The following is a 24,555-nucleotide window of genomic DNA, read 5'->3' as shown; positions in this document are numbered from 1 at the left end:
CAGCATTCACCCAGGAAAACATGAATACTTTGGAGGAAAAAGGATGGCACCCTCAGCGGGGGACCAGACTCACCCAAGGGCAGGGAGCAGAAGAAAATACAAAATAATCACCTTGGTATCTACGAGTTCCTGAGCACTGTGAGTGTCCTGGGTCCTGGCTGGAGGCCCGACACACATTCCCTCCAATCCCCGGACATGTATGGCTGCTAGTACTGCCTGCACTTGTAATACAGAACGCTGCTTACCTTGGAGACCTTCCCCTGACACCCACCTAATGGATGCCTCTCACCACTGTTCACTATTTCAGTTCCCCTATCAACTTCAAAGTACTCATCAAAATTTGTCATTCTTTTGCTTGTTAGTGAAAGCCACTCAGTCGTGTCCAACTCTTTGTGATCCCATGGACTGTAACCTGCCAGGCTCCTCTGTCCATGGAATTCTCCAGGCCAGAATGCGGGAGTGGGTAACCGTTCCCTCCTCCAGGGGATCTTCCTGACCCAGGGATCAAACCCAGGTCTCCTGCACTTCAGGCAGATTTTTAACAGTCTGAGCCACCAGGGAAGCTGTTTGTTTGTTAACTGACTTTTTATCACTTTCTCCATTAAATTTTAAGCTCAGTGTAGGTAGGAACTATGTTCATCTTTCCCATTTTTTTCCTTATCTCCAATGTATGGCTGGGAGCAAGCTATAGAAAAAATGTAAGACTATTTGTTGAAGGCTCAAAGAGGAGGGGATATATATATACATAACACAACATTGTAAAAAAATTATACTCCAATTAAAAAAAGATGAATTAATTATGTGTGTTGCCTGGGTTGTTGATTAATGCTTCGTTAATCCTATTCTTGATCATTTCTAGGAAAAGAGGTTTGGAAAGTAATTTTCTAACTTGTTCTTTGGTTCATTCATTGACATACTTTTATTTATTTATTTATTTTTGACATACTTTAAAAAATCATTTAATTCATTAAAAAATTTTAATACCTTAATACCTTAAATGTCAGGGGAAATACTGACTAAAACCGCCTGCCCTAACCAGGGCAGATAGCAGCTACTTGTATGAGTTATCTTAGAGTAGGAAGTCCTGGTAAGGAACTCAGAACTAACAAGCCACCACCAACTGGAAACATTTGGGAAAGGTCAGAAGAAGACAGGAGATGTCAGTCCATATGTCCTACCAACCTCCCAGAATCCTTCTTGCTGGAATCCATCTTGGCTAAGGGATGTGAGCATCACTGGGAAGAGCCCTGAGTCTGAATGATTGGCCAGAGGCAACCCAGAAACTAATCTTATCACCATAAAACCCAAAACTGCGAGCCACGTAGCAGAGCAGTCCTCCTGGGTTCCTTTACCCCACTGCTCTCTGCCTGGGCGTCCCTTCCCATTAAAGTCTCTTGCTTGTCAGCACGCGTGTCTCCCTGGACAATTAATTTCCAAGTGTTAGATAAGAGCCCACTCTTGGCCCTGGATGGGATCCCCACTCCTGCAACAAAAGCACTGAGGATACAAATATGTATAATACTCCCTCAGCTTTAGGAGTTCAGACACATGTCAAAATAACTGTAACATAATATGATAAGCATTTTAATACTCAAAATCAGAAAGTACTCTTAGAACACGATTTGCTTGGGGTGGAAATACAACAGGGAATCCACCAAGTCACATCAGCTCAGAATTTAAGCAAAGTAAAAGCCCTCCACCCTCTTTCAAGGCTCAGTTCATGCACATGTCTGGCACAGGCCAGAACACTTTACTCAACGCAACTGACCCTCTTGGTTTCATTCAAGTAACAAGAGAACTCTGAGCAAAGCCCACAAAATAAGCCACTGACCAAAAGAGGAAAAAAAAACAAAGAAGCAACTTGGGGCAAATAGGCAGAGAAAGGAGCAGGGCTGTTTGGTTCAGGAGAGCTCCAGGGCAGTTTATAACAGAGGGGAAGAAACTTGGCACCTGAATACAGGGGCACACACAGATGCATACGCCCATCATGTCATCCTTTTTGGTCACGGCAACACTCTGGTCCAGAGCTTATCTCTGAACATGTGGAAAGAGTTACCTTGCTGTAATTTATTGAATAAATATGAAACTGTCCACTGATGTGTCCTGATGGAGCCATTGGAAGCTGATCAGTGCCCCAGCTGGGAGAGGAGGTGTGAAGGCGCCCCCGGCCCCGCCCCACCCCTGGGGATGGGTAGATGGCAGAAGGCAAAGGCTGACCAGGCTATGGGGAGGGGCGGTGTGGCAGAAAGGGGTCTTCCCCCCACAGCAGAAAGCACCGTGGGAGACTGCACTCTCACATTTGCTTAGCTTCTTCCTGTCATTAGGTCTGTCTGGACTCAAGAAATTCAGTGTGAGCAAAATTAAAAGCAAGATGAGGGAGACAGGAGCCTGGGGAGGTGCCAAGAATTCTGCCTGACATTCAAAGCCTTGGGTTCTGGGGATTTGGCCAAGGGGGCTCCGCGTCCCTGTGCGAGCAGCCTTCCACTGCCCATCAAGCCAAAAGGAAAAGCTTTGTGCTGGATTTAAGATGAATTTCATTTGCTAAAACCCAACAGACTGAGTCACCAAGTACCTCAATTCATTTACACATTTATTTTAAGCACCTATTGAAAACCAAAGTGCCTGGAAATGCTCCCGGCCTGGATGGGTGGTAGGCTGGGGAAATGGGAACAAATAAGTACAAGAAGTGGGAACAGAAGAACAGTAACAGTGTTCAAGGGGGTCAGCCAGTGGCTTTTGAGCAGAGTCCCCTGGGTGGTCCGAGAGTCGACAAGGAATAACTCTCCAGGCTGACAGTGTATCCGTGCTCATGAAGGCACAACCTGAACGCCTGCTGGGTCAGGGAGCAACACGTCCCAGCTCGGCCAGCATCTAGGCCCTGGACTTTATTCCGCAGGAAATGGAGAGTCACAGATGGAATTTAAGCAAGAGAGAGGCATATCCTAATGTGTATTTTAGAAAGACAGTTTGCTTTGGAGAGAGGTGGTGAGGAAAATAAACTCTGAAGAGGGGAGACACTTGAAGCACATGAGTTTCGTCCTATCACATTTAAATTACTTTCTGTTCTGATTAACAATTCACTGAAAAAGCCAATACTAATAGCCAACTCTCCATGTAGCACTGACGGTGTCCAACTCATTTTATCTTCATAACAGTCCTCTGTAAGATGGGGACTAATAATTCCTATTGACTGAGTTACTGTGAAGACACATGGCTTAAGGAAAGCCTCTGTATGAACAGCACACAGCACAATGTCTGGCACAAGGGAAGCTCTCACAGGGGCTCCTTGCTGCCTGCATCAGCTCCAACACATTCCTGCATGAAGGTTTTGCATCAGCTTATTGTTTTATTTTATTTTTTGGCATCAGCCTATTATTTCAAGGCACCCACTCAAGGACTGCTTCTTCACCACCAGGGATTTTTTTCTGGGGGGAAGGAGGGTGGGTCTTGGGGGTGATTCTGATTCTTTCAGGATCATTTAAATGTGCAAGCCTGAGGTTTCTGAAAGGCTGGTCTCCAGGTAGCTAAGGTGATTTTTTTGTTTTTTTTGGTGGCGTTTTTTTTCTTTTTAGTTTTTATCCAAGGGACCCTGTTCTTTCAAATGCCTGCCATACTTTTGTAAGCAAAGTTTCATCTATTTTTATTAACTTGTCAGCAAAAATAGCATGCACATGATCAAACCATGAAAATGTAGAATTTTTTAGACAGAGTTTGAAACAGAGATCAAGTAAAAAAAAAAAATCATAGCAAGTTAATGTGATGTTTAATGAGAGAAATGATTACTGCATTGTTCTCTATTAATTAGACATAAATGTTGTCCCATTTCCATCAATGACAATCATGTGTGGGTGGGGCAGAGACTTCTCTGAAGACTGGCCAGAGGTTCCTATTTGATGTCTAGAGGGATGAGGTTAAGATAAAGAAGAAATCTCTGCGGGTTTCAGATATGCTTTCTTGCTTTAGGAAAAGTCAGGGCTCCAGCTCTCCCTTCAAAGCCTAGCTATCAAAATGCAGCCCTTAGCCTGAAGCCAACATTTGAGATCCTTCACTCCCTGTCAAGAAAGGACGTGTCACACACTTCTGAGGGACTGGAGAGGAATTCCCATGTTCTCCAACCCTGAGCCCAAGGACTTCTGCATTCTTACAGTCTTGCTTCTCTTGCAACTCTTGGATCGAAAACATCAATTGAGCTCCAGCAACAGGGTAAACGCAGGCTGGCCAGGGAGCACTCCATGGGCACTGGAAGAGCATTCCAGCTTGCTCTGGGAGCGCCTGGGGCCTTTCTGCGGCTTGGTGTTGGGAGCACGCCCTTCTCCCCCAGCTACTCTTGTGTGGGTTTAGCTCATATTCTCGTTTAGTGCTTGTCACTTTTCATTAACTTTCGTTGCAGACCTGGGTTTGCTTTCACCTCTCTGTGGCTGGCAGAGGCTCTGTGGAGCTATTTCAGATGCAGACACTCCTGTTGGAGAGTGACAGCCCTCCCAGTCACAGGTCAGAGAGGCAGAGATAGCAATTTGAATTCTGGGCTTCCAATCAAATATTCAAAAAAGGCACTCTACCCTTTGAAAGTTACAGAGTAAATAGAGCTTAGCCTGGGAAGCAAATGTACTTCTGATTATTTAAACTGAAGTTCTAGTGAGGACAGGACAGTCAGTTGTTCCAACAATGTCTATGAGCAAATTTTGGGTAAATACACAGAGAACAAACAGGAAGTAATATCAAAGTTGTTCTTATTAACATCAAATTCCTGTTCATCTACTCACATCCTGGGGAATATCTGTCTCGGTCTTCTTGCAACTATCATCTTCAAACTGTGTTGTCTGACACCATTAGTTTTCATCAGTTAGTAAGAATTCATACCCATATGTCCTTATTAGTATTTGTTTTTCTTTCATATCAACAGCTTAGAGGCACTTAAGACAATACTAAGAAAACAAGCTCCCCCAGTGGAAACAGACCACATTCCCTCTTCCTTCCAAGTCATCTTACCACTCTATATTTACATTTCTGGCTCTTTGTGAACTCTGCTTTAATCAAAGGGTCCTTTAAAACTTTGCTACTCAAAATATGACCCATGGACCAGCAGCATCAGCATCACATGGGAACTTGTTATAAAAATAGACTATTCAGGACTTTCCCTCGACCTACCAACATAGAATCTAAGATCCCCTGGAGAGTCACACTACAGCAAAGGGACACTGCCTCAAAAGATAATGTGAACACATGCACCCCAGTGAGCACTGCAGTGCTACTTACAATAGCCAGAACATGCAAGCAACCTAGATGTCCATCAATAGATGAATAGATGGGTTGTGGTACATATATACAATGGAATATTACTCAGTCATCAAAAGGAACAAATGTGAATCAGTTGAACTGAAGTGGCTGAACCTAGAGCCTATTATACAGAGTGAAACAAATCAGAAAGAGAAAAACAAATATCATATATTGATGCATATATATACATGGAGTCTAGAGAAATGGTACCAATTAACCTTTTTGCAGGGCAGGAATAGAGCCACAGATGTAGAGAATGGACTTGTGGACACAACAGGAGGAGAGGAGGGAACGAGCTGAGAAAGCAGCAGTGACACATACGCTACCATGTGTGAAACAGCTAGCTAGTAGGATACTGCCATATAACAGAGGGAGGCCAGCCTGGTGCTGGGTGATGACCTAGAGGAGTGGGATGGGAGGTGGGGGGAGAGGGGCTCAACAGGGAGGGGATATATGTATACAGATGGCTGAGTCACGTTGTTGTACTAACGCAACATTTTAAAGCAAACATCCTCCAATTTAAAAATAGAAAAAAAAATTTTTAAATTGCAGCCAAAATACATAAGGAAAAATTATTATAAAGATGTATCTGTCAATTAAAGTATTTTAATTTTTCTGCCATATACGATAATGTGAATCTCACAAATCTATAATCTGCTAAAAAATTCAAGTATTTCTGCATAAAAAATTCAAATACAACAGGTCATATGTGGGCATAAGTGAACATAATACTAGGAAAAGCCAGCCTGCTTTACTCAGTGCCGGAACTGATAATGAGAACCATATGTGTATTAGCTCATGACTCTTCACTACAACGCAGGAGGTAGGTACCGTCCTCGTGTTGTAGGTGATGTAGGGGCACAGAGAGCTCATGGAACTTGTGCAAGTTTACACAGTCATTGATGGAAGAAGTAGGATTTGAATCCAAGCAGTCTGACTTCAGAGGGCACGTTTTTAACCACTACACTATAACATCTCCCAGCAGTGTGCACTTGTATTTAGGAAATTAAACAGTTGATTCAGGATTCGAAAGAAAAGCTAGGTTGCTATAAAGTGCATCATTTCAGGCTCAGTTAACATTTAGAAGAAGGGACTAGCTGAGTCGGAAATCACAAACTCTAATGGGACTTCCTTCAGTATTATCTGAAGACAGTAAGGGTAGAAGGGATGCATGAAACCCAGTGGTTTTTTCCAAAGGAGTCGAAATTGGGGCCAGATGGGTCTCAGCCTCCAGTGTGCTCCCCACCATATTCCTTGCCTCTTTTGATCCCCATCTCAAAGCTTTGTGGGTTTCTTGTCTGTCCAAAGGCAACTTCACATGCACCAAATATCAGATAACAGTTTTTTCCTTTCTTTACTCACAATCTCAGACTATCCATGTTGTTGCTGTTTAGTTGCTGAGTCCTTTCCGACTCTTTGCGACCCCATGGACTATAGGCCACCAGCCTCCTCTGTTCATGGGATTTCCCAGGCAAGAATACTGGAGTGGGTTGCCATTACCTTCTCCCAGGATTTTCCCAACCTAGGTATTGAACCTGCGTCTCCTGCATTACAGGCAAATTCTTTGCCACTGAGCCATCTGAGAAGCCCCAGAATATTCATATGCTTTGATAAATTATTTTGTATTGTATTTAAAACCTTATTAAGAAAAAGACTGGAGGGGAAAGGAGGTGCTTATAAATCATACTTAAGTAGCTCTAATACTAAACAATGCAGCAATTTACATTGAAAGTACAACAAGAACTTTTAGATGTGATAGCCAAAGAGCTCTTCCTTTGATGAAACTTAGTCCTGCTTGTGATTGAGTGTTAATTAAGACAGAATCATAGCCTGGGCTCCAAAAGTCATTTACCTGCTATAGTCAGACCTCCACTCTTACATTTATAGATGAAAGGAGGGTGGACGTTCAGGCCCCAATGGATATGACTGTGGAACTGGTGCCATCTTCTTTGGGGCGCCTGTTTTTAAGCAAATGGTGCTTTCTGTCAAAGGGTAGCATCCCACAAGGATTCTCTCCAGCCCAGAATGCAGGGCGGGGAGTTCTTGGAACAGACTTCAGAAGTCCAAGAAGGCTGAAAACTTCCTGCTGAAAGTACAACTCCGGCTATAAAGGCACTAGACCGCTTTCATTTGGAAGCCTGCCGCAGTTGGTGGGAGGCAAGATAAAATATGCCATGCCCTTAAAATGCCACCCTGACGACGCCAACCGCCTCTTGACTGATCCAGCAGTGCCCTTTTCATAACCTCCTCTTCAGAGGTAAGGAAGAAGCTCCGGATCCAACAAGGAAAGATCGCTGAGTTTCTTTACAACGCACATGATGTAAATGTAAATCACTTAATTGAAATGCCAGAGTGAGACTTGGCAACTCCCAAAGATCAAAAACTCAGAGCAGAACAAACCGCCCCGTTTAATCCACTTCTCCCAGAGCTTATGGTTCAGAGTGGGGGTGGGGGGGTGGACCACAGGTGATGGGGAGGAAGCATACCACAGCCTGGCAAACAGCGCAGTTGGCAGGAACAGACCAAACACCCCGAGACCTACAGCAGATACCCCAGTCCGGGGCACTTACCTTGCACTGCCCGGACACACAGATGGCCGTGCCATTCTGGTCGCAGGGGGTGCCATCAATGACCTTCTCAGCTTGCCGCACATAGAAGCGGTAGCCCATCGCCTGGCAGTTCAGCTCACACTTCCGGTTGCCCTTAACTACCAAAAACAACAACAAAAGCCAATCAGCATCTTTTATCTTTCTGTATTTTTTATCAAGATAAAATTCACATAACATAAAATTAACCATTTTAACCAAAGCATGTATCTCAATGGTTTTTAGGATACTCACAATGTTTACAACCATTTTCACAAACTAACCTTAGAACATTTCTATCACCCCAGAAAGGAAACACTGGACCTATTAGCTGTGACCCCAACCTCTCTCCTCCTCCCAAGACCTTGGCGGCCACCAAATCTATGTTCTGTCTCTATGGATGTGCCTACCCTCGGTATCTCACAGTCACACACATTTAAAATGCATTAAAGCTATTAGATCTCTCCGTATTTGATGGTAGAGAGAAGAGGTTGCATCTTGATCTGCACACGTAGGAGAGATTTGATGCTGAGTGAATATCATAAAGGAATTCTTAAAGAATCTCAGAATACAAATAGGACTTCACTTTTAGGCATCCTCCCATCTTTAACAGTCTCAATTATACCGTATAAATCAGTAATCACAGTGAGCACGCAATGTTTGTGTTCTGCTTTTTATTACTTAAAATCTATGCAGTTATACCATTTTATGTTCTTTTAAATGGCCCAAGTTTCCTGTAATAATTCCTCCATTATGAGACGTTTAAGTGGTGTGCCTATCACCTTAGATTGAAGTCTAAAGTCCTTTCAAGAGCTGAACCTCACCTACCTTTATAATCTCATTTCCTACTGTTCTATTTCCAATGAAGCACTTCCTCTGTGCAGCCATTGATCACTGCTCCTCTGGCTTTGCCTACTTGACAAGCACCTGCTTCTACTTTGCTTTAGGTCCCAGGTCACCCTCTCCAGGAAGCCCTCCATGGATCCTGATCTGCGCTCTAAGTCCATGTATCACAGGCTGATCCGGTCTCCTCTACTATACGGTCCAACAGACATCATTTAAGGCATGGCTTTGAGGGACCACAGAGATGTGTCTGTCTTTTTTAACTAGTTTATTTGTGGCTGCACAGTGTCTCTGTTGCTGTGTGCGGGCTTTCTCTCGCTGCAGTAAGCAGGGGTTACTCTTGCCTACGGTGCCTGGGCTTCTCATCCGGGTGGCTCCTCTTGTTGCAAAGCATGGGCTGTATCGCGTGCGGGCTTCGGTAGTTACAACACACGGGCTCAGCAGTTGTGGCTCTTAGGCTCTAGAGGGCAGGCCCAGTAGTTGTGGTGCACGGGCTTAGCTGCTGCATATGGGATCTTCCCAGAGCAGGGATCGAACCCACGTCCTCTGTATTGGCAGGTGAATCCTGAACCACTGGGCCACCGGGGAGTCTGAGATGTGTCTGTCTTACTCACTTTTGTATCTCCAGCGCTCAGCAGAGAGCTTGGGCACAGGGCGAATGCTCAACAAATAACTGAGGAATAAAGGGAAGGATGTGTGCTCAGTTGTTCAGTCACGTCCAACTCTTTTGACCCCATGGACCGCAGCTCACCAGACTCCTCTGTCCATGGGATTTTCCAGGAAAGAATACTGGAGTGGGTTGCCATTTCCTTCTCCAGGGGATTTTCCCAGCCGAGGGATCGAACCTGGGTCTCCTGAATTGCAGGCAGTCTCCTGCATTGTAGGTGGATTCTTTACTGACTGAGCCACCAGCAAAGCCCCAAAGGGAGGGACAGAGAAAATAAATATTGGCCTTTGGAGGTGTTTTAATTTTTGTTTTTCTCTCCTCTCTCTCTACTAGATAGAAACCCCTACCTCAGAGTCTTTCTTTATATTTCTGTTACCTCACACAGAGCCTGCTGCTCAATAAATACTAAATCAATTACTGCTGTGACTAATATTTTCAGAGCAATCTAGTTGCCTCCAAAATAAGAATGAGAAAAATGTTCAGGCAAGATAAATTTCCATATCCAAGGGAGAGAGACATGCCAAGTACACAATGATTTTGTTTAACTGTTTTTGGAGACGAGACTAATGCGATGCTCAGCCATAGACAGCATGTTCCAGGGTCATGCCTTTGTCTGAAAATCTGATTACTGCACTGGATAATACTGACTTTTTCCTACACAACACAATATATCATATTTTCCCCAGTGTGGCTGCCTGACTGTCATAGCAATGAACTTCCTTCTACTCCAAAGCCATTGAAAACCGCTAACAGGAAATCTCAGGCAACCTGTGGGACCACATGGATTAGGGAAGACTGCATCTTCTGTGCATTCTGAGCTCTATTGGAGAAGTCAAGAGACTTGATTTCCTACCCGAGCTGCCCAAAAGCTATGAAGTGATCTTGGAAAAGTCAAAGATTACCAAAGACGGAAGCACTATGGGAATTATTTGAAACCAAACTGTCATTTTATAGAGGAAACACACACACACACACACACACACACACCAGGCCCAGGAAAGGAAGTGACAAGTTGGAGGGAAAACTAGTTTCCTACAACCTGCATTCTTATGTCATATATCTATCCAGACCCCATCCCCCTCTCCCAGCTCCTTACTTACTGAAGCTATAGCAGGAACTATCCAAGTGCATTGCATTTTGATGTAATAAAAGTGTTTATAAAGCAGCCTCACAGAGGGTAAGGGTTTTGAGTTCTGATTTCTCTGGGCTTCCTCCCAATTACTTCTATCCTTAGGAATAGTATCATTGGCAGCCACAAGTTTATTCCTCAATATTGCAACCATACTACAGAAGAACTTTCTGAGAACAACAGCAACAAAAAAAATGATGGTTAATCAGGAGACAATGACAGCAAATGGGCTACATAACCAGAGGAATAACCTTAAGGAATGACCAGAGGAATGACCTTAAGTCTGGGTTTCTTCTGCCTGTGGCCCAAACCAGCTAGGTCTACCCCTATGCCTATGTGGCTTACGCAATGTCCCTGCCTCTCAGACTTGCAGCAAGGAAAAAGGAGATCCTAGGAGACAGTTGAAACCTGGAGACAAGTGACTACTTAACAGAACTGCCCAGAATCCTGCTGCCTCAGCAATACTCCACATTAGAGTTTCTCATAAAATTACCTAAGCCCTGGACTTCCCTGGTGTCCAGTGGTTAAGAATCCACCTGTCAATGCAGGGGACACGGGTTCAGTCCCTGGTCCAGAAAGATCTCACATGTCACGGGGCAGCTAAGCTCTTTCACCACAACTACTGAGCTCTCACTCTAGGGCCCAGAAGCCACAACTACTTGAGCCCATGTGTCCTAGAGCCTGTGTTCCACAATAAGAGAGGTCACCACAATGAGAAGCCTGAACACCACAGCTAGAAAGTAGCCCCCACTCATTGCAACCAGAGAAAGCCCACATACAGTAATGAAGACCCAGCACAGCCAAACATAAATACATATTTTTAAAAATTACATAACCACTGACTTCTCCAGACCCTGCCCATACTCCCCAACCACTTTAAAATGCCACATAAAAATACATTTGCAGGGCTTCAGCTTGCATATCTACGTGCAAAAAAAGAGAAGCTGGACCCCTATTGTACACCATATATAAAAATTAACTCAAAATAGATCATCAACTTTAATGTAGGAGCTAAAACTACAAAAAAAAATCTTAGAAGGAAACATATGCATAAATCTTCATGATCGTGGATTATGAAGATCTTTCGCTTATTACAAATCTAAGCACATGAAAAGATGCTCAATATAATTAGTCATTAGGGAAATACAAATTAAACCACAATGAGATACCACTTCACACATAGGAGGATGGCTGAAAAAAGAAAAAGATGATAAGAAACATTGGCAAGCATGTAGAGAAATTAGAACCCTCTTACAATGCTGAGAGGACTATAAAATGGAACAGTTTTCTTGGAATACATTTGGCAGTTCATCAGAATGTTGATTTACCGTATGACCCAGCAATTTCACTTCTAAGTGTATAACAATCAGCAATGAAAACACACATCTTCACGAAAACTTGTACATAAAAATTCATAGAAATATTATTCATAATAGCTAGTAAGTGGAAACAATCCAAATGTCCTTCCAGTGATAAATGGATAAAGAAAATGTGGTATATCCATACAGGAAATATTTGACAATAGATGGGGATGAAGTGGCACACACTGGTACATGCTACAACATGTAAACCATGAAAACATTATGCTCAGTGAAAAAAGTCATATCACAAAAAGCATATATTGTATAATCACATTTTAATCTAATATTCAGAATAGGCAAACGTACAGAGTTAGAAAGTAGATTAGTGGTTTCCAGGGACTGGAGGGAGGACAGAATGTGGAGCAACTATTATTAATGGATATGGACTTTCTTCTCGGGCAATGAAACTGTCCTGAAATTATATTGAGGTGATGATAGCACGACTCCAAACATACTGAACATCAGTAACTTGTACTATTTAAACTGGTGACTTTTAAGGTAGGTGAGTTTTCTCTCAATAGAGCTGTTATTATTATTATTATTTTTTTTTTAAAGAAAAGTGGCAGCAGTTAGCTTCCTAGATCCCCAAGTGAAAGTCACTCAGTCGTGTCCAACTCTTTGTGACCTCATGGTCTATACAGTCCACGGTATTCTCCAGGCCAGAATATTGGAGTGGGTAGCCTTTCCCTTCTCCAAGAACTCTTCCCAATCCAGGCATTGAACCCAGGTCTCCCACATTGCAGACGGATTCTTTACCAACTCCCCAAGAAATCATCAAATAAATAACCGGAAAATTTCTTGATGGAAGAAGTCCACCAAGAGCCCGGACAAGGGTGCAAGGGGTGCTCAGATTACCTACTGCTACCATCCCGATCCCAGTCAGGGATCCCCCAGCAGATGGGAGCGCTGCCAGCTGGTAGCTCACAGCTGTGTTTTTCTGGAACTCACCCCCAGCCTAAGGAAGCGGCCTCCCCAACCTCCTTCCCTGGGGTAGCCCCTGTCCAATGATCGGTCTGTGTGGTTGTACAATGGCCCATTCTGTCTCAGGGTGGGGTAACTCTACAGGGCTAACCCAGCTCAGAGTTGTTCAATCCTACATCTTGTACCCCTCACAGAAGCTGTTTCTGAATCACTCCCTAAAAAACACTGCCCACAAATCTCTACCTGGGGATCGGCATCCTGGAGCTCTGACCTATGTGGCTCAGCTGTGAAAAGCATGCAGGCAGTTACACTGGAAGCATGGGTTATTAATCTAACAATTACCACATAAATCCATCAAGAGTATGTGGGATGGGAAGTGCGTACACGTGGTGAGGTGGAGGGTGAGGATGATGAAAGAGGGCTACAATCCCCACCTTCAACAGAAAATCCTGAAACTGAAAAATCCAGAAGTAACAATATAAACATTATTCGGAGGTAAAAAAGTAAATATCAAAGGAACAATTAAAATTGTTGAGGAGGAAAGAATAGTAGGGGATGGGCAAAGTTTGTAGAATTATTTGACTCTCTAAGACACATGCATGCAGATTAACTCAGATTAAACAATAAAATTAATTTTATAAAGAATGTGAAAACGAATTCCAACAATTTGGGTTCTGAGAAATGTAACTCTGTGCAGTTTTATCAGTGGTAAGTCCCTTCCATCTCTATTCAAAATTAGCACAAAACTGTAAACCTCCTTGCTGTCTTTTCAGGAACTCAGCGTAAGTGGGAGAGCAAAATGTTGCTTTCTAAGAAAGCAACATGCTGTGGAAGGTTCTAGATTTCATCCAGCTTTGCTACTACCAAGGTTTGCCTTAGCTTGGAGGGAGTAAGTAAGAGGGAGACTCCTCAAAGTGGCAGGAAATGAGGTTCAAGCTTTGTGGACAAATGCACATTCCCTGGCCATCCCTTAAAGTAGAGAGAAAATTTCAGGTAAGAAGAGAAGAGATATTCTGTGAATAAATACATGAGGCTATTCCTGGAGAATGGATAACATCTGTGCTTAGTTTTGGATCCATTCAAACTTCACAAGTTCACTCCAAGTTTAACACCGAAGCCCTCATTTCCCAGGCTCAAGTTCCCTTTTTTGGGGTAGAATATACGATATCCCTGTTCAAGAAAAGCAGCCTCGTAAACGCAGCTCATAAAACTCAGACGTGGCAGGGTGCTTACCCAACACATGCTGATGAGTGAAGTGTAAACGAATTAGAAACATGTGGATGCAATGTCTTAACTGTGTATGCCAGGTTTAAATAAAATAAAAGGGGGGTTGCCCAAAGCCCTAGCAGTGGGCATGGATTTTGTAGCATTTGGTTGGGGTGGAATAATCCAAGGACAGACAGAGCGAGTTATAGCCACACAGCCATGCCAGGTTTGACCTCTGTCGACTACATTATCTATGTGCTATTCCCCCTGTTTATGACGCAGGATCTTCGAACTCTGCACTAGACACTGATGATTACTATTTAAACTGCTTTCCCCCAGACTATATTTTCCAGGACAAAGTTATGGAAAATAAGATGAGGAGAATGCTTCTAAGAGCCCAGACTCTTCTCTGGAATTAGAAAACTGTTCTGAAAAAGAAGAGAAGAGGGGCGAGACTGTTGAATTCTTAGCTTTTTCCTCTTCTGAAAAGGAAATTGTTTGGGGTGCATTCCAGTATAAAAACTTAAATGCGAAAGCATACGTCTCATCAGTTATGTAATATCCCTAACCTTCTATCCCACACTGCGACTATGTAACTAAAACTTTAGAAATTCACAAGCAGTACACTAGTGAATCTTATTCAATTGTTAGTCTCTATAGGCTTGGAGATCTAGATTAGAAACAGTACACAAAATGTGTTTCTTAAATTCTGAAAATTCATTGGCTTGATGTTCCAGAGATGTTAAATTCCTCTTAGCACTGCTCAGACTCACATGTATTTCTAGTAGGTAACACTTTAATGAGGTGGTTCTCAAACTTAACTGTATTCAGAATCACCTGAAGTCACATTAAAACAGATTGATGGACACCACCCCTAGAGTTTCTGATTCATTAAGTCTGGAGTGGAGCCCCAGAATCTGCCTTCCTTTCTTTTTTAAAAATTAAGTCATTTATTTTCAGCTCTGCTGGGTTTCCATTGCTGCACATAGGCTCTCTCTAGTTGGAGCGATGGGGGGCTACTCTGTAGCTGTGATGTGTGGGCTTCTTATTGGCGTGGCTTCTCTTAGTGCAGAGCATGGGCTCCAGAGCTCCCAGGCTTTAATAGTTGCATCAAGTGGGTCCAGTAGTTGAGGCGCACACACTGCAGCCCATGGGCCCCGTGGCATGTGGAGTCTGCCCACACTAGGAATCGAACCTGTGTCCCCTGCATTGGTAGCTGCATTCTTAACCACTGGACCACCAGGGAAGTCTGAGAATCTGCATTTCTAAGAGGGTCCCAGGTGATGCCAATGCTGCTAGTCCAGGAACCACATTTTGAGAACCACTGTTCTAACTGGGGCTATTGAACCCAGAGAGGGAAAGGAGACCTACCCAGCAATCAGACCACTAGTTGTCAACCTGGGAATGCACTGCCAAAGCAGACACACAAAATGATGTTCAAAATCAAAGGTTTTATACATGCAAGCCAGCCAGTCGAGTCATGCAAGGATGAAGTTCCTTCTGAGCTGACAGGTACAGTCCACACTGTGTAGGAAACGAAGAGGGAAAAGGAATTTCTCTTTTTTACCACTTGCATTTGCATCTGGCTGCCTAACCTCTTCCTGCCTTTTACAATTTTTTATGTCTACATTTTTTGCTGTTTTTAAGTCACTAAGTCGTGTCTGACTCTTTGTGACCCAGTGGACTGCAGCATGCCTGGCTTTCCTGTCCTTCACTATCTCCCTGAGTTTGCTCAAAGTCATGTCCACTGAGTCAGTGATGCCATCCAACCATCTCATCCTCTGTCACCCCCTTCTCCTCTTGCCCTCAATCTTTCCCAGCATCAGGATCTTTTCCAATGAGCTGGCTCTTCTCATCAGGGAGCCAAAGTATTGGAGCTTCAGCTCAGTCTCAGTTCTTCAGTGAATATTCAGGGTTGATTTCCTCTAGGATTGACTGGTTTGATCTTCTTGCTGTCCAAGGGACTCTCTAGAGTCTTCTTCAGCACCACAGTGTCTACTGTTTACTGAGTACCTACTATGTGCCAGACCCTTCATATACATCAACTCGGCTAATCCTCACCTCTGGAGGATGAGGACACTGAGGCTCAGGGAGACTGAGTGACTTGCACATCACTCACTGGAACCACACAGGGCCCATTCAGAGGGTGAAGAGACATCCTCCACGGTGGAAGTAGAGAACGAAGGGGGATGAGCTGAGATGGGGCTGCAGAGGCTGGCTGGCAGCCCGCGGTGTACAGGATCGTCATTCCTGCAGAAAGAATGAACACACTTGTCTCGAGTTCCACGAAGCAGCATGGCTAGCACCCCTTGTACTTTACTGGATAGCAGAACATGGCACAGCAGAAGCTTCCCATTTGGAGAAAGTTCCGAGACACATCATTTCACGGGAATTGGTTAAGCCAACTTTGTCCAAGTTACCCAACCTGAAATGTGTTCTTTTTTAGTATCATGAAGATCCAAACCCAGAAAAAAGTGACTGAAAACAAATACTGTTACGGAAAAAACACCATGCTGTTCAAAACTCTTCAAGCAGTGTGACCTGTAGTGCTACATCTTAGAATGTTACATTTAATAAAAAAAAAAAAATGTGTGAAAGGGGTTCTGTCCATGGAAAGCCAGTTTGGCCAACTGTCAGGAAAGCAGCTTGACAGCATCAACAGAAGTGGGAGGTCATAACCAGTATCTTAGGGGAAAATATAGATCTAATCTGATGGATGTGGATATTATTAATAAGATACAGTATACATTCATATCCTCCAGCAAAACGATGTGGCTGGAGTTCTTCTTGTTAAGGACTCAGGCTGTCAAGAGTTCTGAAAAAGAAGCTGGGGAAGGGAACTCCACTACAAACTGTCATGTATATAAAAGCCTCAGAGGCTCGAGAAACTCAGAGAGAGAGGAAATGGTACCACCTTTGCAGGCCTCACCCAGAGAAGGGCAGCTTGACCTGCTACTACCTGCCATTATTATAGTAAAAATTAGATATATGTATATATGTGTGTGTGTACATGTGTGGGTTTGCATGTGTGTAGTATGTATATATGTTGCATGTGTCTGGGTGTATGAATGCATGTATGCATATATTCAGGCTCCCTGGGTGGCTCTGTGGTAAAGAATTCACCTGCCAATGCAGGAGATGCGGGTTCAATCCCTGGGTCAGGAAGATCCCCTGGAGGAGGAAATGGCAACCACTCCAGTACACTTGCCTGGGAAATTCCGACAGAGAAGTCTGGCGTGCAATAGTCCACGGAGTCACAAAGAGTCAGAGATGACTGGGTGACTGAGCACACATACACACACACATAAATTCATGTGTACTGTGTATTCATTACACACATATAGCTGACGCATCGGAAAATACCCTGATGCTGGGAAAGACTGAGGGCAGGAGGAGAAGAGGGCAATAGAGGATGAGACGTTTGGATAGCACCACCAACTCAATGGACAAGAGTTTGAGCAAACTCCAGGAGATAGTGAAGGACAGGGAAGCTTGGCGTGCCGTAATCCATGGAGTCACAAAGAGTCAGACGTGACTTAGTCATGTTGTTGTGACTTAGTCATGTTGCTGTTTAATAACAATTTGTATACTTATTTACGCATGTGTATTTTGTGCCAAATCAGGAGACATAAGAGACACGGGTTCAATCCCTGGGTTAGGAAGATCCCCTGGAGGAGGGCGTGGCCACCCATTGTAGAATTCTTGCCTGGAGAATCCCATGGACAGAGGAGCATGGCAGGCAACAGTTCATAGGGACTTAAAGAGTTGGACACTATTGAAGCAACTTAGCATGCAGACATTACATATTATGTGTGTAAGTGTGTAGATGAGTATATGTATACAGGTATGTGTTCATGTATATATGTGCATAGTAAGCACGCATAGACTGGGTTGGCCAAAAAGTTCTTTTGGGTTTTCCACATTACAGAAAAAGCTGAGCAAACTTTTGGCCAACCCTGTATGTTTCAGAGTCTTTCAATGTATCTTTCACAGTGATAAGAACACAATATGAGCTGGTCCATAAGGTGGCAAAACTTATGGCATGAATGTGTGGGCAGATATAGCAAATCCACATTCCTGAAAACCAAGCAGTGGTTCTAATGATAGATCTCTCTTTTAAACATTTAATAGCAGACATGGTAAGACACTAGAAAAAAAAAGATTTCAGAAGAAAGAAAATTTTCGTGGCTTCAAGGAAAGAATTTTTTGTATAACAAATTCTCAGAATTCAGGGGAAAACTTCAAGGAGCCCCAGGTAAGCTCAGACTCAGCTCTCCTTCTGGCTCTTAATAAAACCCACTGAAGAATGACTTCATCCTGTCACCACTCTTCTTGTAGCCACTCCCTCAGAACATCTATATCCAGCTCCAACGACGGGGTTCAAGGACATGTTTTTCTACAAGTGGATCTTTCACGAACCATAGCCACTCTATTGCTCTCTTCACTGTTCTGCAAACACACCATGGGCACTTACACCTCTGTACCTCAATTTTTTGTTCATCTAACCAGAATACTCTGGACATTCCAATCTACATACACAAACCCTACCTCCAGCATATGGCTATAAAATACACAAACTTAAAAGTGGTGAGCAGTGCTTTGAAAGCAGTCTCCAGGGAACATGGAACAGGATGGACTCTGTCTAGGGAATCAGGAAAGGCTTTACCGAGGAAGTTACTTTTGAACTGAAGTCTGAAGAATGAATTAGTTTTACGAGAGAGGGGATGGAGAGGAAGCCGTCTCCAGCAGTCGGTATCAGCCTGTGCAAAGGCCCTGTGGCACAAGGAGTGGAAAGAACACCGGTGTGGCTGGAGAGGAGAGAGGCTGAAGAGGTGACCCTTCTTTAAGCCCACAGTTCTTATGATCTCTCTGGATCAGGGTTGCCAGATAAAGTGCGGAATGCCCAGTTGAAACTTTCAGATGCACAATACATATTGTATAGGACATACTCATGCTAATACTTACATTAAAAAGTTATTTGTTTATTTGAAACTCAAATTTAACTGACACTCCTTATTTTTATTTGCTAGTGATCCTACTCTGAATGGGGCTTTCCTGGTGACTTAGTGGTAAAGAATCTGCCTGTAATGCAGGAGACCCAGAACACATGGGTTGGATCCCTGGGTAGGGAAGATCCCCTGGATGAGGGCATGGCAACCCACTCCAGTGTTCTTGCCTGAAGAATCCCATGGACAGAGGAGCTTGGTGGGCTGCAGTCCATGGGGTTGGAAAGAGTTGGACACAACCGAAACAACTGAGAAGGCATGTTACTCTGAAGGACATAGTTTCCTACATAACTCATTTATATTCTTTACCACAACAGGTCTTTTTTTTTTTAAAGCTGGCTTCATGTCTTTCCAGCTCTCATGACCCCAGTCAGAGAACCTCAGAGCAGAAGAGTCCTAGAAATCAGCTAGTCTGACCTTGTAGCTACACAGACAAGAACAGGAGGCTTAGAAAGGCTCCAGGGCTGCTCAAGGTCACAGATAAAGACCCCACTGAGGCTTCTTTCATGCCCTCCCGCTGTGCCTAGGACAGTGCTGAGCACATTACAAAAGAGCCTAATCAATTGCTTCATTGAATTAACAAGCTCATTTACATGCCTCTGGACAGAGGGGGATGAATAGATATAATCCCAGACAGCCAGGAGCTTTCCAAACAAAATAAACAGCCAGCCAGCCAGAGCAGGGGCCACTTGCACATGCACAAACACAGGGTGAGACACAAAGGACCCCAGCCAGTGGGCTGCTTTGAGCAGCGAGACTCCTGCCTTTTCCCGGAGACTCTACAAGAGCCAGGAACCCAGAGGGCGCTCCTCCTTGCTGGCTTGGTAAATTTACTCTTGCATGGTAGCCCATGGAATTGACATGGCAAGTGTAGAAAAGGATCCTTTTCTCCTTAAGACAGGAGTTGTGATACTGAAAGGACACACCAGCCAGCTACGTCTGTCTCTTGCAGGTCCGGTTATTCGCTCAGAGACTTTTTTTCAGGCCCTCTCTGCAGGCAGAACACGTTGCATCCAAATTCGCACAACCACCCGGAGAAAAAGACAGGGGTGGGACCCTCAGCCACTATTTACCAAACGAATGCAGCCCTCCACATTCAAGTTGACTGAATGCAGGGGGATTATCCCTCTGAGTAAGCTGGGCTTTCATTCCTCCAGGGGACTTGAAAAGACGTCAATCCATTCCCATCACAATCAAATGCAAGCATTTCACTTTCCCGAAGACAAACAAGGATTTGGACAAATGAGAAACGGAGGCTCCCTTGTGAAGGCATGAAAAGGGAATTCAGCAGCCCCGACTCCCTCTCAAAGAAAGCACCGGGAAGGATGTTCTGGCTGCGGCCACACAAAGCGTGGCATGAGCTCATCACGCCAGAACCTAATTGAAACTTCAGGCTGAAACAGTGTTTTGTGATATTTGGGGAAAGGATGGGCAAAGACAAAAAAGAAAAACAAAGGATGTGTACAGAAGAGGCATGAAAAGCAGCCCACTTCTTGACTGTTGGGACGATTTGGATGGTGGCCATTGAGTTAAATGAGGTGCAGCCTTCCTTTCAATCTCAGACCTAAAGCCCTTTTGCAGAACTAGCTGCTGCCAGCATTATGGCTCCCTAGCCAAGGCCTTCAGGGCCCATTAGGACCTTCAAAATGCAATTGCATTTAAAGAAACACCGTAGAAAAGATGCTGGTTAGACCTTTAGACAAACCACCTAGCACTCGCAAATCCACTGAAAGGCACAAAGGGGAAAGGGAAGGAGCGTGGTTTCTGTACGTCCTGATCTAGTTTGCATCGGAGTTCTGCCACTTACCAAGCTTGTGTCATTGGAATAACTATGTCTATGAACCTTGTTTTCCTCATTTGTTAAAATGGGTATGCTAATGCTTATCTCACAGTCTTGTCTGAGAATTAAGTAAGAGAATGCTTGTAAAAGCACAGGTGCAAATATATGATCACTTCCTTTCTTCTCCCCTGAAACTAGATGCCCAAGGAAGTGATGAAGTCTGCTTCTGGAAGCTTTATTAAGACCTGCAGACATGGAAATATTTGACTTGATAGAAATGTGGCAACCCTTGGCGGTAAAAAGATGGGCTAGGAGGTAGTCCCTGCTAGTTTCAAGGCTTTATTAAAAGTATTCCCTTGCCAGTAGGTAGGTAATTGATGTTAGTCTGTCCCCAAAGCTCTGCAGAGCTGTCTGTTCTTTTAATTTTCTTTGATAATTGCCGAAGCAGCGAGGTCAAGTTGAAATATGTCCTGGAAGAGGAGTAGGGAGAATGGTTCCATGGTGTTTTGGCTGCACTTCAGGACTCCAGCTGCTCAGCAGCCAAACCTTGGGAACGCTGTTTAAGATCTCATTATTCTATTTTCTTTCTCTTTTATGGTTCTTGCAAATAGCCACCTGCAAGTTTCATTTTGTTATTAGGTCCGTATAGAAAGATCGTTTTCATCCTCCTTTTTTCTGAGAGTCTCCTGCGTTCTGAAATGCCATCAGCTGCAGTTCAACTCCCAGCTACTGACAAACACAGGTCTTAGTGAGGAACTTGCTATCCTCTTCCTTCAGTAGAAGTTTCCATTGACGAGCATACTCTGGGTGTGTGTTAGTCACTCAGTCGTGTCCAACTCTTTGTGACCCCACGGACTGTAGCCCACCAGGCTCCTCTGTCCATGGAATTCTCCAGGCAAGAATACTGGAGGGGGCAACCATGCCCTTCTCCAGGGGATCTTCCCAACCCAGGGATCAAACCCAGGTCTCCCTCATTGCAGGCAGATTCTTTACCGTCTGAGCCAGCAGGGAAGCCCAAGCATACTTTGTGTACCTCAGTGCAAAATGGGTGACAGACAGGGATGCCTGGAAAGAAGGTACCTCTCCCCAGACTCCCAACAGTACACAGTCACAATCAGTATACCTTTGTGAGGACACTGGCTCTTCCTAGATTCAGTCCCCTACTTCACTTCGACTATGTAGCTGTAGCCTGATGCTCTGAATTCCTCTGGATAGATTTATTTCTATTTTATTTTTAAGTCTTTATTTAATTTTTTACAATATTGCTTCTGTTTTATGCTTTGGATTTTTGCCTGCGAGGCATGTGGGATCTTAGTTCCTTGACCAGGGACTGAACCCACACCCTGGCACTGGAAAACAAAGTCTTAGCCACTGGACCGCCAAGGAAGTCCCCCTTTGGATAGATTTAGCCAGGCATAATTATGTTAAAAATTGGGAAAGGTTGGGGGGTGGGGGGAGCCAGGAAAAAAGAGAATTTTCTTTAAATGCTCAATAGGTTTGAGATAAAAGGATGTAACATTTTTGCCTGAGTAATCCAGCCTATGGGACTTCTCTGGTGACTCAGTGGTAAAAAATACACCCGCAGAAGGAGCTGCAGGAGACTAGGGGTCAATCCTTGGGTCAGGATGATTCCTGGAGGAGGAGATGGCAGCCCACTTCAGTACTCTTGCCTGGAAAATCCCATGGTCAGAGGAGCCTGGTGGGCTGCAGTCCATGGGGTTGCAAAGAGTTGGACACGACTGAGCGACAACGCACAGCACACACAACAATCCAGTTTATTACCTACACTCCTTCTGAGTGTACTATGCAGATCAGGCTCCAAGAAAAGTTCCTGGATCATCTGACAAAGTGAACTGCTCCTCAGGGCACTGTGACAAATGGGCAAGCACGCGTTTAGACCAAGGACATTCAAGGTCTTTCTCTTGGTTCAGAGTGCTGGAGGCCAGGGGAAGGTTATATGACAGAGCAGACATAGGGAGATGTAAGATGCAAAGCTGGATTCAATCCTGTAGACCTATGAAAGTCAAATTTTCCATAGATGTCTATGCAATCCAGACATCTTCCAATAGTTGTAACCATATTTCCAAATCCTCTCTAATCTTTCCCCCTACCTTCCTTGCCTAGCTAAAGCCATACAGAGATTTCATGAAAATCAAATTAGATAACATACAGAACGAGGAAATGTAATATAAGCTCTTTTAAACCTTTGTTCTAGGTTCCACTGGGCCCATCCTGTTTGGTTTTTGATACTAGGTGTATTGTGCTCACGCTTAGCTGCTTCAGTTGTGTCTAACTCTTTGCGACCCTGTGGACTGTAGCCTGCCAGGCTCCTCTGTCCATGGGATTCTCCAGACAATAATACTGGAATGGGTGGCCATTTCCTCCTCCAAGGGATCTTCCTGACCCAGGGATCAACCCTGCGTCTCCTGTAGCTCCCGCGTTGCAGGCGGCTTCTTTACCACTGAGCCCCTGGGGAAGCCCAGAAGGTATATTAAGGACCACCAAAAACAAACCAAGAAGAGCTGAATAATATAGTGACAAATGTTATTAGCACTTTTTGATTTGTATCCTTTCATCTGAAAATGCAGGGATTGTTCTGATATGTTGTTGATTTTGCTTATTATTTCATGCTTAGAACCAACATCTCAAACCCACTAGAATGGCTATTATCAAAAAAAAAAGAAAAGAAGGGTTAATTAAGATCGAAGAAACTGAAACCTTTGTGCACTGCTGCTGGGAATGTAAAACAGCACAGTTACAGCAGAAAACTGTATGGAAGTTCCTCCAAAAAGCACACATAAAATTGCCATATGATCTAACAATTCTGCTTCTGAGTATACATAGTTGATCCTTGAGCAATGTGGCAGTTGGGGTGCTGACACCACTGCCCCCACCCACACAGCCAAAAAATCTACACATTGTTATCTCTCCCTCAAAAACAAAAACACTGGTAACTTGACACCCAAGGACAGGAAGCTGAAAGAGTTTGGATAGAATCAGTACTCCAAACTTAGTTCTTTTGATTGCACACATTTTGATCTCTAATCAAACACAAACTTTCCCCCACACTTAATTAATGTAAAATGAAAATTCAGGGACTATACTGAAAAAAATCTAAATTTGTGGACCTCCATGGTTCAAACTTATGTTGTTCAAGGGTCAACTGTATATCTAAAAGAAGTGAAAGCAGAGGTCTTGAAAAGTATTACATGCCCATGTTCACAGTGAGACAGGAAGGAGGGAGGCAGGGTACACCATTAAAAGAATGACACAACAATTAGGAAGAACAGGAGACCACAGAACTGCTTAGAACCTACTAGGCCCAAGATGGGGGAAGATCAGACGTCCAGTAGCCCTTGAGCCTCATTATACACTCATTGTAATATATTAGCATATGCTAACCAACACACCCACAGGCACCATGACAGTTCCAGGTCTGATCACAAAAGGTCAAAAAGTGGGAGGTGCCCCAACTCCTGGAAATATCCCACTTCTCCAAGATAGAATATTCCTTCCACTCATTAGCCTATGAAACTACCCAGCCCACAAAAACGAACCACCCTCTCACCACCATCTCATCTTTGGAATCTGACTGCATTGCCTATGGAATGTGTATCTCTCACAGTGCCACCCTCACTTTCCAAATAGAGGACCCCAGCCCGTGGTTCTTGCCTTCAGAGATGGCCCACACTCTGTCTGTGGAGTGTGTCCCTCTCTAAACAAACCTGCTTCACTTTACTACGGCTTGCTCTTGAATTCTTTCCTGCGTGAAGTCAAGGA

The 24,555-nt window shown here is 44.0% G+C and overlaps 1 protein-coding gene across 1 annotated transcript in view; it reads right to left on the bottom strand.

Annotated features, from left to right (window-relative positions):
• THSD4 (thrombospondin type 1 domain containing 4) overlaps positions 1-24,555 on the bottom strand; it is a 624,907-nt gene that overhangs the window by 334,963 nt on the left and 265,389 nt on the right. Inside the window, exon 7 of the mRNA XM_070468752.1 lies at positions 7,848-7,984. Coding sequence (XP_070324853.1) covers positions 7,848-7,984 — 137 coding nt within the window. The remainder of the gene's footprint in view (positions 1-7,847; positions 7,985-24,555) is intronic.

The sequence above is a fragment of the Odocoileus virginianus genome, chromosome 6 (genome assembly GCF_023699985.2).
Source record: "Odocoileus virginianus isolate 20LAN1187 ecotype Illinois chromosome 6, Ovbor_1.2, whole genome shotgun sequence".
Taxonomy (NCBI): Eukaryota; Metazoa; Chordata; class Mammalia; order Artiodactyla; family Cervidae; genus Odocoileus; species Odocoileus virginianus.
This window is presented reverse-complemented; position numbering and strand designations above follow the sequence as displayed.